At 40.7% G+C, this 15,789-nt stretch overlaps 1 protein-coding gene across 2 annotated transcripts in view; it reads left to right on the top strand.

The window, feature by feature from the left end:
• The window catches only part of LOC124154063 (protein bunched, class 2/F/G isoform-like), a 376,552-nt gene that overhangs the window by 155,978 nt on the left and 204,785 nt on the right, over positions 1-15,789 (top strand). The window contains exon 2 of one of the 2 annotated variants that reach the window (XM_046527565.1): positions 10,802-11,131. The exons of the other annotated variant lie outside the window; for it this stretch is intronic. Coding sequence (XP_046383521.1) covers positions 10,802-11,131 — 330 coding nt within the window. The remainder of the gene's footprint in view (positions 1-10,801; positions 11,132-15,789) is intronic. 2 annotated transcript variants of the gene reach the window in all.

Genomic DNA, 15,789 nt, shown 5'->3' with positions numbered 1-15,789 from the left:
TTTTTCCTCGTCGCTTCTCACGAAATTACAAACATTTCCTTGGAGGTTTCCGTGTCAGCCATATAAATTGCTTTGAATTGGACCAAATATTACTGCCTTTTTCCTATCAATTTATAAATTACTGAGAGGTCTTTGGTTTATTTTTTCTGTTTTACAGGGGCTTCGGAATTGATTATAATTTGTGTCATCCGTTGGCAGTCAGCATTTAAACTTATTTTACTGCTAATTCGGGAGCAGAGATCATTTATGTTTATAATAAACAAAATGGGGCCGATTACGCTTCCTTGTGGGATTTCTGATGTCACTTTAACTACATCAAGGCTAAGCGGTTATGCCATTTTCAAGACTATTGAGATTATTTGTCCTTAACATAATCAACCATATTCATGTAACGTTTAAAGGTTTGGTAATGATTGGAGACTGTAGAATTCTGTATTGCAAACTGATGCCCAGTTGCGCACCACCTGTGTGAACCTTGGCGTGAAAGTAGCCGTTACTCAAGGCTGACGTCACCGTAGCTGATTCCTTTCTTCTTTAAGAATCGACCTTCGCCGCTTGAATATGCATTCAGAATATATGTTTCTCTCTATGGAATACTGCGTTTTTTATCGTTCGATCGTTTTGCCTTTAAAATATACTTAGGAAAGGAAAAACATTTCCATGAGTATATTATATCTAACTCTTCAGATGAAGAAAAAGAAAAAAAATAGTTATTGTCGGTGATAGGCAGATGAGAAGTAATGTCCGTGCGTTCAGACAGGAAATGAAGTAAGGAAGATGATGGTGGACTATCATTCTGTAAAACTATTATCATCATAATTGCTTCCTTCTTCCTTCAGATATCCCCAAATTAAATCCTCAAAGTGCGATGGTGGCCCAGGCAAAGGAACTGATCCCTCCTACACTGTGAAATCCTCACACGCCTAAGTCTATAGTGACATCTACCCTCACCTGTCCTAACCGACCTTTGGTTTTAATCTCTGGTTGAGTAATAATTACTTGTTTCCCGAAACTTGTTTTCTTTCTATGATTGATTGATTTTCGACAATTTCTTTACTTACCCGGAACGTTTAATAAAAATGTTTAAATGTGGAATCTCAAAGCTTCAAATCTGCCCATGAAATCATGCCACTGACCGTGCACGCTATTCTGATAAACATTTTCTGGCAATAAGTAAAGCATTGAGTACATTTTTTCTACTCGAATATGTATTGAATGTTGAATGGTAAATATGTATTCGTGTATGATTTTACACTTTCGATCGATTAATGATCGTTGTTTTCTCGAGCTCGCTATGTGTTAGAAAAACTAGAGACAACCAATGTTCCGGTTTCTAAATCGTCACTCACTCTCCATTTATTCCGAGAATGGCCGGCAACACGGTTCACGAAACGTCGGTTGATTTAAATTTTCCTACCCGGTGGCGGACTCGAGAATGTTTCATTCACCGTGTATGTATGCGTTTTGATGCTCGACGGGGCACCTTGATAGGATTCGCGCTACGCGCTTTTCTCATCTGAATCTCAGTCGTTGCCGCCCCGGGGGGTTTGTTTTTGTTTTCGTAACGGGTCACCTTCTCTCTCTCTCCTTCCCTCGCCTTGATTGGCTCCACGCTCCAGCCACACCCCTCCCTCAACGAGCGCAGCTGGAGGAAAACCGCGCCAACTCCATTCAGGGACGCAAATCGCCTTTCCAGTCCCTTCCCAGTCTCCCTTTTTCCACGTTCCGCCATAATTGCGTTTTCAATTGCCGTAAGACGCCTCTTTTCCCTCCTCGGCCGGTTGAATCCAGTGTGCTCTCTCTCTAGCGGCTCTTACTTTTCCACTTCCCTGAGCGGCCGTCATGATTACGACACGTAATCGTCGGCCTGCTCATTCCTTTCCCTACTTCTCCATGTTGCCCATTCCCTGCCCCCGGCTACTCCTCTCTCCATCATTCTATTCATCGAAAAGGAAAATGTACGAGTACGTCGAGGATGGGAAAATGTATTACTTATGGCATTAAAGGATGTTCATCATAATTCAAAAAACTTCTCATAATGAAGAGGAGTCAATGTGGTTCCTCGGAGAAAGGGAAAAAATTCGTTTTCGTGAAAAATTGAAGGTATTAACTTCTGCTTGTTTTTATTGGCCGACCGCTGATAATTATCTTCTCTTATTATATTTTTTTAAGTTGTCCGTAAAAATTGGAAGTTCTTTTCAAACTGCGATATGTATCAATTTCTCCCCTTTTATGGGAAATAATGTGGATTAATATCAATTTTTAAATTTCATGTGGACCAAGAACCGATTTTGGTGTCTCTCAAGTCGCTATTTCGTCTAAGCGTAACACCTTCTGCATAGTAAAATCGAACCACGTCATTCTTCTATGGTTAGTGTAATCAGGAAAATAATGCCGCAATTGAAGCCGAAATACTTCAGTGAAATCTGCTTGCGCCGCGGTTTACTCAAATTGCTGCAGCAAGAGTTATTTACAAATATATATTTATTAATGCTTGGATTTTGTGTGCACTTTGATTTTTTTGGCGTACTTTTTTGATAGCTGTCATATGTGGGAGCACTTACTGGTTTGTTACAACGTAACCTCGAATGCGGATTGAGAGGTTGATTGGGCTATTTGTAATGGATTGCGTAGTGGGAGTAGGGGTGGGGGCGACGTCCATACGAGGAGTGTGGGACATTCTCCGTAATGCCCCAGCCTCGGTACTTCGCCACTTCTTCCATTGCTCTCTTTAATCTAACCCCATTTCCGAAGACGGTTATGTCGCGGCGCAGCTGGCGTTGTCTCTCTCTCTGACCTTTCCGTAAGGATCCTGCCCAACTTTTTTTTTCCTCCCGCCACTGCCCTGAACTCGTCAGACAGCACGACGCGACGGTCTATAGAGGTTTTCCTCATGGCCAGTCAATGCCCGTGGCGTTTTTCTACCACGACTCTCAGGTTACCCCGTTTTTCCGCCCCACCCCATCACCTCGTTCCTCCCAGGAGTCCCTCTGTCTAGCGGTCGCTGGTGTCGTCATTGGGTTTCTCCACAGACCCAATTAATCGTTTTTGTAACTTAAGTGTTTCAGGAGAAATGAATAAAACATTAATTCCCCTCACGATGAGTAGGTAGTATCTTCTCAACCTAAATATTATGATCATCTTGGAGCTTTCCCTCATCCGCATCCATTTACCATCGTGTTAGCCGCCCCAATAGGCGTGTGGCAGTAGGTGTTAGGACACGAGCCGTCAACCTGGTTGATAATACAAAAAAATGGGTGCGTAGTGAGAGTCTAAGTTCTGCCTAGTAGTTATTTAAAATTTTATTGCTCGAGGGAAAAACACTTTTCTATCCCTAACCGATCGGCAAATCTCTCTTATCTTAATCGTTTTATCGGACCTCGATGTAGTGTGCGGTTCTTATTCGCCTTGTGACCTTGAAGGTATTTAATCTTTAAACCTCAAATGGATTCCTTCGATACATGACGTACTCAGCGAGGGACAGGGAGGCGCAGCTGCCCCCTCTAGAAGCAATAATCGAAAGTGTCTTTGAGCAAAATCAGTACTTAATCGAAACGAAAGTATTCAACATATTTTCTTTAAACCCACGAAAAATTATATGTATTAGTATAAGATATGTAACTAAAAAAACTATTTTTCAAGGAAATAATCTCATTAACTAATAAAGCGCTGTTATAATTTTCTTAAAATGTTGGTTTCATTCACCTTTTCAATGCTAAAATGTCACAACTTGGCTTGCCTCCCTTCTAGACCATGGCTTGCCCCCCCCCCCCCCCCAGTTATGGTCCTGAATACGAACTTGCTTTGGTACCTGCGAATATTGTGGACCGTTTTTGAAATTGTTGTGAATTTATGGAGAACTCGATTACGAAAATGAGACCTATTGCCGTATTTCAGCCACAATCAAACCGTCCCCTAAGACATTTTTAAAGATTATCTCCTACAAATGCAATGTTTCAAACTATAATTAGATGTCTTAATTGGATGCGTCTGCATGCATCGTCAGCATCTGTCGCAAGGAGTGAGGAGCAATGAGAAGTATCATTTAGACTGACATTCGATTTAATGTAATATTTCTCCCTTTTAGCCCTTTAGGCCCTTTTAGGGAAAGAGTAACCCGTAGGCATGGTAGAGGTTGTGAGTGCAGCCATATACTCCGTGGATTTCTTTCTCATAGCCAGCGCGAAATCGTGTTAGTTCTGGAATGTCGGCTGAAATCCGGAATGCGCCAGTTATCGTCCGGTAGGATTTAGATGCGCTCTCGTGATTCAGTCCGATAGCCGTGGAGTTGAAGGCAGTTGACCCCATTCCTTAGTAAAAATTGACGAAACGGTATGTGGATTCAAGTCCGCCGCGTGGCAGTGTAGTAGTAAACAAAATAATGAGTGCGTAGAAAGATTTCGCTATCCGCGATTCCTTCTTCCCTCTCTTTCATACAGTGCATATATCATCATTATAGTCTCTGAAATTTAATTCTTTGACAGGTGATATATATCTTGTTTCGTAGGATCTTGTATGCATGCATGTCTGTGAGACACTAATTAACGAAATAGTGAAAAATAGAATGATTTATGTGGGTGATGGACGGACGATGTAAATCAGCAATTCATGTCCTAATTGGTAATAGGATTCATGTCACTGATTGAAATTTTTGTAGCCATAAAATGTTTGTTGATGTTGTTTGAATTATTCATTCTTATTAAATTTATTGAGAGTAATCTTACCGGTATTATTCGACGGCTTCTTAATGATTCCCACACCTAATGAGCGTTACTTGCGACTTCATACTATTCGATGATATGGTCGTCAGCTGGTTTTGAAGTTTTATTTACATTGAAAAGATGTTGGGCAGAAATGTAAGAAAATATGCGGTACATTTTAAAAATCACCCTTAAGTGATAATTTACAGCGATTTTAAATTTAATTGTTAACTGCTGTGTATGTAGGTTAGTGTAATTTATTAGGCTGAAGCAGGGGAGGACCTTAAATCAGAGCGTTAATTCGTCTGAGACTACTGTGTCACCATCCAGCTTATGATTTCCGGCGTCTAATGATCCTGAGGTATAAATGGGATATTTCAAAGTATACCGGGACTAGCCGCGGTGATAACTTTTACGGGAGACACCCGCAATGCACAATTGTGCGAAAGATCCACAGAGAAAAAATCATTCGCCTTGACCGGGATATTTATTTCGAATCAATATCTTGTTTAGCTCTGGTGCATGTAGTGGCGTCTTTAAAGAGAACTTGTGAGAACGTCTACGTACGTAACCATCCAGAGTTTGTCATGCTTAACAAATTGACAAGTCTATCATTTTCCCATTTCAGAAGTATCTGTTAAATAATCTGTGGATGAATTTTCTACTATGTGCTTAAAAGGATTTTTGGCGACCTCGGTTTAGCAGCGAATACATATACTAAAATTTTTATTCTGAAGTTCTTAACGCTGTCAAGTCAAATTTTCTTACCTTTCTTTATTGATACTATCAGAGTGAAAAATATATATTTTATCTCGCACTCCTTGTATGAGGCCTCACCAGTGTGATGGCTCGTTTGACGATGAGAGTGAAAAGGTTTTCACAGGAAGTGAAAGTGAATAATATCCACCTTTAAGGAATCCTTCCGCTTTGTTCGTTGCATGTCATTCTATCTTTTCATACCCGTTCTTTGTGGTCACTACTGACCTCAATCTAGTGAGAAATGCGGTCTGATATTTTGTGGTAAACATTGGTTTTTTATCCTTCTCACGAGATAACCGTACTTCTATTAAATGGACTTGATTTATTGTCTGATTGGTTCTCGCATAGGATGAACATTCTTGCTCATGACGTTTGAAATCCCCTGGCGCTTGCTGACCATCGTCAACGAGAATCTGGCATATCCAGGGTTGTTTGAATACTGGAAAAATCAGGGAAAGTCGAAAATCCTCATAATATCAAATTCAATAGAATATAAAATGAAACCATTGGCATTTTTTTGCGATTGTAATTATCGTGCTATGGAGGGGACAATTTTATCTATTGGTGTGGATAGTGAACATCTTTTGAGGAAGGTTTAATATTCGCAGTCTACCTCAGGATTATCTTGTAGCTTTTGATGAGAAAACGTCAGTTTTTAACTTCTGTTTCAACTTTAATCCGAATTAATTAGTCCGAAATATCGGACTTTCTTTGGGTGATTTCTCTGTTCTGGGAAATAATTAAATCCGTAAGGGAGAAGCCAGGGAAAATTAGGGTTAACTTCTAATTGGATACTCATCTGTGACAACCATTGTCTAATGCTCATGGGGAACTCCCAATGTTTCCGAGGATCGCATCGGATTGATGTGCCAATTTGAACTGGACGATGACACCATCTTTTCCAGACTGAGGTCTTTTCCGGGTTTAGTGTCACCGCTCCGAAAACCATGTCCCCCCCGCTAAAAAACCCTTCTCCATTACCCTCTATCAACTCCATATTGCGCAGCTGTGCGCTCCGCTCCAATGGGAAGGTAATTCTCGGAACTGACCTCGCGCCAGGCGGCGAGCCTTCCATTCTCCGGCCAGTAAACATTCTTCCGCTCAATTTTCTCCCGGCCTCCGACGGCCCCCAATGCGATATTTTTTTCCGTAACCCTTCTTCGGAATCCTAGCGTTTTTCCCCCTTTCTCGTTCGATTCCGTCTGATGTTTTTCGTATTTCCAGGGGAATTTCCGAGCACCATCTTTCGTGAGCTTCCGATCGTCGTGAGCGTGAGTGAAGGCTAAGGCTCGCGTGATCCTCGACCTAGCATTAAGCTGGTGGCTGATCTATCCATCCCTCTTTTACATGCATGGAAAAATACGGGGACTTTTCCTGGAACTCCGAACTAGCGGTCAAGTCTCCTTAATGTAGGAAAAATGGAGTTTTATTTATCTATTCTAGAAAATGTGCCAGATCATCAAATAGCGGACGTCACTTCTGGAAAACGATAGGATTTATCCGCAAAGTGTGCCTATTTCAATACGAAAGAATAATTTTGCTGTCTTATATTTTATATTTGGGGTATTCATACGTCCAATTGTGTGGAAAATTCATTTTCTCCTCGAGGCTAAAGGCTTCTGCGAAGGCTTAGTATCATGTGGTTGTTTTTTTGTTGCTCAATTTTGCTGGGTGGGTGCTCCGTTGTGAATACAGTGGTTGTTACCGAAAAGGTTTATTTATGCCCATTATGCAAGATGAAATAACTAAACGTACAAAGACGAATATCCTCCATTGGCCGTAACGATGAACCCTAATCGAAGGAACGGAATGGATTACTTTACTATAGTTACATCCATTTACTTAATCTCATTTGGGCTCACTTTCCCATGTCAACAGAAGGTTGGCTTTCCTAAGGTGAAAAGTAACAAATTGGAAAAGGAAAATTATTTATTTTTTAAATTGCCCCGAATAGTGTAAATAATCAAGTTATATGTCGGGATATGGATGTTTACCGGAGGGGTGACCTCGGCACGACTTTACGCCCATGTCTGGGCAATATTTTAGCCTTGGAATCCGATAGGATTCCTCCGAAAACTGTGCTTTTTTCAGCACGAAAGAATAATTTTTCATCTTATTTTTAATCTCTGGGGTATTATTCGCTCAATGTTGCGGAAATTCATTTTATACTTGAGGCTTAAGGCTTCTCCAAAGAATTAGTTTTGGATTAGAATTGCTAGAACAAAGACAATGCCTTTGTGTTTAACCGCTGCGGTCGCCCGTGATATTTACTAGAGGGGCGACCTGGGTACGACTTACAATTAGCCTCCAGCTCTAGGCAATATTTTTATGGAGTCTTTGTCCGCTATACGGAATCAAATATGGTTTTCACCCAATCAACTCATTATCTCATAAAATCAATACTCTTGAGACCAGCAACTGAACGATCGACTCAGCCGTCATCTGCTGCCTCACGGGTGCCATAGTGGGGCGGCGAGGTGTTTCTTAGGAACTGGCGAATCGATGCGGAATTTCCACTGCGGAGATTTCGAGCTCCTCAGGGCTCATGGGAAGGCTTTTTTCCCTGTGTGGGATGGGGAGATTATGGAGTGAGCAGCCCCTTAGCCAGGAACTGGTGCGTCCCTTTGGGGTCTCAGTTCCTGCCAGCGTTCCTGAAGAAAATGCCGACAGTTTCTTGTATGCATTTTAGAAATAAGAGGGCCATCTGATTGGATGATAACCATGCTAAACAAATGTTGCACGCCGTTGAAAATTGCCCTTTCAGTAGGCTTTGCTAAGTTAAACCAGAAAAAATGAATTGCACCTTTGGTGTGGCGTTGTGGCTACTTACGCATGAAAATGTTGATGTGATATGTGCTCTGCTTGGATTGACTGCCCTTTATTTCTCTTTAGTTATCTTTGGATATTTACTTCTTGTGGACCTATATGCTGCAGTTTTGTTTTAGTATCTTATTAATACGCAAAATGTTGAGTGACTTCTCTTGAAAATGTCTTATTTACAGGTGTCCTGTCATTAGTGAATATTTTTGTGAAGCTTAATATTTAAGCATCTTATTTAGGTTTGATAAGAAAGCTTTCTACGCTATAGTTATTGTATTCATAGAATTCAAGAGTACGCTTTAGCTTTTACAACTCATTTTCCCTTAACTTTATAGATTCCAGTATCGTTCGTCCCTAGTTATCATATCTCATCGAATCTGTGCTATAATCTGATATAGTGTAGCCATCACTCCTAAAATTTGGGTTGGATATTGGATTTAGCGCTTAAATTTGTTGGCAATAGTTCCGCTTGCTCGCATGTTATTTCCACATCCAACCGAATGCTAATTAATTGTATTTTAAACCCATCTATTTTTTCTGATATTCAAGTATGAATCATAATTTGTTGTGCGCTGTAGTGATTCTATTAATGAATGCTAGGCGTTTCCGAACCCTTCATTTTTTGTGACATCGCTTCACAGGTGACGAACTCCTATCCATACCATATAAGATCACATAAATCGTCAAAACATTTCGTAGAATGATGAAATCACGTTCTCAGGTGAAATGCTAGCTTGACAAAATACATCGGATGTTCGCTTTATGTGCAAGCTCGATATAAATTTATGTCTAGCCTTGGGTTTCTCGGTGGAATGCGCTTACCTTAAAGTGAAGACCCGAGAATAACTTGCTTTTGTTACCTACCGATGTGATCGTATGATATTTCGATGAATATATGCGTTCATTTCCGGTAGTTACTTGCATGTTGCCAACAGGAGTTTTTTCTTGAATGCTCTGCGAAATGTATGAATTTAATATTTTCCAAGTTTCGTGATCACGCAAGCGTTCCATAGTTGTTTTACATAATATTTTATGGCTTACATGCGCATGTTGTATTCACTTATATTTTTTTATTTGCATGCTCTTTGAAACGCCTTGTGATTGTTTGTATTTATGATTGCCGTCTTGTATTAGATTCTGATCCTGTTTGTTTAGCTGACATCGCTTTGAACGTATTTGTTCGTATACTGCACTTGTTCCTCAATAGTTTTTTTTAAGCATTCGATGGCTCGTTTTTGCTGTCACTCGCTAGCGTCTCGCCTTTTATGTTCTGATTATAAGTGTGTTTGCAATTTATGGGCTACCTTAGTCTTTTATCGTTTACTTGGCCTATTACTTCTCACTACTCCCGTTCTCCCAACCCGGTTTTGAGTTACCGGACTCGTCACTGACAGCACTCATTTTGCCATTCTTTTATTTGTCGCGGTGGTTGCCGATATTCTCCAATAATTTGGACAATTGGTTCGGTTGTTTCGCCTCTCTAGAGGTATTTTCTTTGGGAAAGCCCGAGAGATATTGCGAAACGTTCTTATTAATGGAAAATCATGTCCCAACCCGAGAAGTATATCTCGTCTGACCCCTCCGGGTGGACTGCTCATCACGTTTGCCTGTATGCTTTTCTAATTTCACGGGTATCCTTGTGAGGATTACAGAGTAGTTTGAAGAAATTTCAACTCTGCTTTTTTTATGTACTCATTTCTTTTGACCAAGTACTAAATGGGATTGCAGTGTAATTACGTCAGTATGGTTCTGATTAAGTTACAGTGCAACGAAACCATTGCTTGTTGAATTAGATTCGTATTTGGGGAAAGCTCAGTTGAAAATTCATTGTTTTCGGCTTAACTTGGTGGATTTTTTTAATATCACGCACAATAAAAGCATTTGATTACTTTCCACGCAATTCAATGAAAACCGTTTACGGCTTCCATGAAATTATCAAGGCAGATTATTATACCTTGGTATGCACCATAAAATATTTCTCTGTAGAAAAAAAAACAAGAATATATATACAACCAAGCCGTTAAATGATTTCAAGCCCTTTAAAGTAATTATACAATTCATTTGAACGTATGTAAACAGGATAAAATATCTATGGAAACGTAGAAATTCGAGTAGAATCCATATGTTCGAAGTGCAAAAGTAGATATCCTGATAATCCTCGTTATGTTCCTTTTCCCGAAAATAATACCTAGCTGCCGTACGTGATATAGCTCACTTTGTGGAAACTGTAAATTTTTTATGGTGGAAGGTAATCAAGTGTATATTTTTATTGTTAGTGATGTTTAAATGTTCACCCAAGCCCCTACGATTATTTTTTTCCAATCTACGCCCGTTGAGAATCATGTATCTGTGGGAGGGATAGTCAAGGGCACGTTGTGAACCTAAAAGCGCTGAAAAAAAGAGGGCAAACGACCAAGCAAAAAAAAACCAAATGTTACTCTCCTCTGTCCGCTGAATAGGGAATGTTTGTTGGGAACTCCTCCTTTCTTCTTGTCTTCTTTCTCTCTCTCTCTTTCACTCAGTTTCACGGGTCTGGCGCGGGCACTCGCCTCCTCGTCTTCAGCCTCCTCGATCTCCACGCCCCCGCTCCCACCACCCCCGCACCCTCACGCCCCCAACAACAACAACGGCAACAACAGCTCCTCCTCGCCCTCCGCCCCCGTCATGCTGCCCCCCTCCGCGGGGCTCGTCTCCACCACATCCCCCAATAACCCGCCGCCCCCGGGGGGGACGGCCGCCCCGCCTCCGAGCACGGTGCCGCCGCCGACGCAGCAGCCACCTCCTCCTCAGGCCTCCGCGGCCCGCTCTGCGTCCCCACTGCCGGCGTTCGCCGAGGCGGACAAGTTCATCAGGTAGGGGCTGTCCGCGGAGACGCGGATTCTTCACTCTCTCTTTCTCTCTCGTGTGTTCCCTCCCCCTTTGGTGTCCTCGCTATTTCCTCCTCACAGCCTTACCGTTCTGTCTCGCTCTTCTGACCACCTTTGCTTTTATTGTTTTTTTTTTGTTGTTGTCACTCTGTGGGCCAGTGTTCGGTTTTCTTGCCTCCCTATCTACACGCCGCTTCTTCCACGCACCTATAACGATGCACTCTAAAGCATAATGGTCTTCCGGGTGTGATTATATTTAATAGCTGTCGCTTGCAGGGGCACAGCTAGGAATTTAGGCTGGGGGGGGGGGGGGGGGGTGGGTATAGGTGCAACTAATACCGATGTGTGTGGAGGTATGGAATACCCACCAGGATAAGCGGTACCTATGTGCGAGATTAGTAAATTGCGGAATTTCAAGATAAATGGTTCAAAATGGTGAGTTTTACGGCATTCTGAGAGATATTTTATTAATCCTTACACTATTCTATTAGTAATATCAATCCAATTAAGTAAAATGGATTTAATTTAAAAATTTCCTTGAGCTCTGGGGGAGTCGGAGTGGGGGGGTTTATCCCCCAAAACCCCCGCACTCGCTCCGCCACTGGTCGCTTGGCCTGTCGGGCTTATGATACACTTGCTTAATTTTGAAGGAAATTCATTCAGTGTCTTGTAGTTGAACTCAGGCTGTCCACCGGGTGAAAGTCTCCATTGATGCCGACGCGACGTTTCGAAAATCGAGACTGTTTTCGTCTTCGCTTGCCCTGAAGACGAAAACAGACTCGGTTTTCGAAACTTCGACATCAATGTAGACTTTCACCCGGTGGACAGCCCGAGCTCAATTACATGACGTGACTCGCCAGGAAACGACGAGGTTATAATGCATCTCTGGTTTGCCTTAGGACAGCGTCCACGCCTCAATTGTAATTTTAAAATATGTTTTTTAGATTTATTTGATTTTTACTCGCAAATTTCCTTCGCGAATAACTGACTCATCGCTCAAAATGAAATAAATGTTGGGAGGGTGAAATTTTTCAAGAGAAGTCTAGACTGGAAATGATTTTAATCGCGTAATTTTCATTGTGATTAATCTACGATTTTTGTGATTCCCAATAAGATATGATACGTTTTATAATTTTTCACATATTATTTAAGTGGTTAATCACGTGAAAGTTACGTCCTTAATATTTTTGTTCGAGTGCGTGCCTACAGTTAGACTTATATGCATCTACTAGCAATAATTCAATCTATAGTGGTGGATATCTATTAAACTACGTGTCAATCTCTCCGTCTATCTTTGCAGGAAAGGGAAGAGCGATTATTTCTCCCTGTCTCCACAATATTGATTTTATTATCCGTCGGAAGACCGCAGTCACATATCAGCAGATTCACTTTCACGCTTTCTTCGGCTGTTGCTGTTTCAAAGTCCGCTGCTTTGTTGTTTTATGTTGCTTTCTTTTCTACATCTCACACTTACGTCCTCTAACTGAGGTGTGTTGTTTCATTCTCTTTGCTGAATGTAATTTCGTGTATGTTGTGTGACCGAATTCGTTTGCTTGTACGCGTTCCTCAGTGTTCATTTCCTTATATCAACGGTGTTTTGGGGTTTTAAGACTAATGGGATTTTTTCAGGATATTTGTTGATGATTGATCATGTATATTATACTAAATGATCCTATTTATTTTTTCTTGCCTAAACAACGTGATAATTTTGCTATTCATTTTAAGAAATAAGAGAAAAAAGGCAGAAACTTCTGGTCAAACACATCATTTTGGTAAAGTCATCAACCTGGCTGTTTTTTTTTTTTTTGACCCAGGTAATCGACCTTTATTGTGAAATCACTTCCCCAATATCTCCCTGAATATTCCCCTAAGTTGAATGCTGCGCTAGGGTCGCCTTCTGAATGCATATAGTATGGCTGTTATGTGAATTCGTTTGTAAGCTAGTGTTCAATATGCATCATCTGTTACTCGAGGGCGTTTATTCCTTGCCACTATCAAGGTTATTGACCCTTTTATAATGTCGTCATCAGCGAATTCTTTTCCCTTCGATATCTAACTTCTTTCGATTCCTATGGATGAGGGAAACGTCGCATTTGCTGTTCAAAGATTTGTCGTAGTGACTTTGGGTATAAAATATGCCTCTGTACATTTAACTTTACAATTATTCCCGGTAACTTTTGGGTTTGAGCATTGTGGAACCATTACGGTACCAATGACAGATAAAATTTATTCTCTTTAATGATATTTTATTTTGCTGCCATAATAATTTTTATGAACATTATTGACGTATTATGTCCCTCTCAATGAATCACATCGTGATCATTTACAAAAATATGGAGTTCATATCTTCATCTTCCCGCTCATACATTGGAAATAATGCACACAAATCATATCTATTTGAAACCAGTGATACGAGGCTCGTAGTCGTATGTGAAAATGTATAAAATCATCCATTATCGATACTATGCCCATGCGGGGAAGGTTTTGTACTCCTTATGTGCTTGGAGGTCGGCGTACGTTCCGCTGATGGCTGATAATTAATTTTCTCATTATTTTTCTATGTCCTTATGAAAGCATATAGCTTTAAAGCACTGCAATGAAACTAGTGACTTTGTACGTAGTCACGCGCACGGGTGCAAAGTTAAATACACCAACGGATGAAGTTCGGTATGAAAAAGTATTTGACTTAGCCGGGATTCGAACTCAATTCTCCCAATTGCCGGTCAGGTGTGTTAGCCAGTTACACCACCAAGCTATTTTCTCAGAGCGAACTTCGGGATGGGTTGGATATAGTTTTAAGTATCTTTCAATTTGAACGTTGTTATGCGGTTTCGTGTTTTCTTAAGTAAGCTTCGTTTCGTAAGAGGTCTAATTTATTTCAACACTATTTTGGTATGAATCGAATTTTTTATGGCTTTTACTTACTCGAATTATGATGGTCCAATTATGTAGATAAGACGGTTGCGAAGTAATATCGAATAATCCCGAAAATGTTAGTGGTTAGTGTGGGCAAATGGAAATTCGGTAGTGAATCGAAGGTGTTCGGCTGTGGATCGATATGTCTGGGACTATGCGGGGAAATCCGTGCCTATCAGAAAACGTGATCTTCAAAATGGAACCGCAGACGTCCAACCAAAGTTGATAAAAATACCAAAAGTATTGGTCCGTGATCGTCGCGGATCTAATTTTCGAAATCACAAGAAATAGCTTCGTTGGTCAAGGTGGACATTTATAGGATTCCAATAATAATTTGGTAAAAGACGAGATATTTTTGTACCCGGAGTGAATTTTCTAGAAAAGTAATACGTCGCGTGAGATGCCCCATCTAGTTTTGCATGCCGTGACGTCAAGGCGGGGCACACACATAAAAACTAGTCTCTCGTTGTCGTATATTTTTCTTTAATGGCGCGATACTGACGTTTGCTGCATGCAAAAATAACTCGTTGCTAAGTCATCGTGCAACTTTTCCTTTGTGGTCTTGAGATTCGCGCTTCCTGCACTATGATTAAAGCTCGCTGGTGAGCATGCGTAAATCAGCTGCGTAATCATTCCATGTTGTTATGGAACCCCTTCGCACGTCTTCGAGGATGAGTAACGAGGGAGTGAAGTATCTCTCTCACCTAGGAAATGTTTCACTCCCGTCGCAGTAGTGTATATCAATGCGGAATCGCGTCCTTCGGGCCTCTTACTCGCGTGCAACAGACGCCCTTGATTCCGGTACTTCAAAGCGTCCTCGCTCGTGAAATCGTGTGCTATTGAAATGTGGTTACTGTCGCAAAACCATGTTTAATGCCACTGCAAACGTATCAATCGGCTGGCTGGGTTTTCTCTTAACTTAAGTTCGTATGGATTAGTGCTGAGAATCGCTGGTATCTCAGTACTCAACTACTCTCCGGTAAATAAAATTTGATGACTTTTTTTTATCACTTTATATAATTTGATCACTTGAAATTCCTATATCCAGTAGATGAATCGGAAAAAGAAAATAGAAAATGTCTGATAAGCCAGTTATGGGCGATGTCTGGAAGGAAAATGTAGGGGCTATGAGATTGACCTACAGGATAACATTGGGATAAAATATTTTAGCCTATTCTGGGTGATGCACCACTAAGAATTAAATTTATGTCCTAGTATCACTCATGTCTAAAGTTATTTTATAATTATTGGTGAAATTTATAAGACATTAATTCTCCCATTTTAATTATTTGTGAATTATGGTCATTGCGCCCTACTTAATTCCATATTGATGAAGTTAGTGTTTTATTTGGTACTTATTTTAATTGTACATATATGAAGATTGCTTTCTCCGGGTTGGACTGTATTTCTCATATCTGTGCCACTCTACAAGTGTTGTAGTGTACGCCTTTTTGGAGAATTTTCTTGAAAGTTCTCGCATGTACGACGCGGAGGCCTTATTTTCATCATTGTTGGGAGTACGTCAGTGTCCATATTTTTCGTCACGGTATCATTAGAATCGTTTGGTAAATTGACACCACTCCGTGAATTATACACGTATGAATTAACGCGCGAAGCTATGGAGTCAAAAATAGTTCAAGTTTGCTCTAAATACATTTCGCCTACGTGATGGCTCCTTTGTAATTAGAACTCGATATTAGTCTCGATTAGCGGGAATAAGGTGTAAG

Source organism: Ischnura elegans, chromosome 2 (assembly GCF_921293095.1).
Source record: "Ischnura elegans chromosome 2, ioIscEleg1.1, whole genome shotgun sequence".
Taxonomy (NCBI): domain Eukaryota; kingdom Metazoa; phylum Arthropoda; class Insecta; order Odonata; family Coenagrionidae; genus Ischnura; species Ischnura elegans.
Note: the sequence above shows the minus strand (reverse complement) of the source record. Positions and strands in the feature narration are given on the sequence as shown.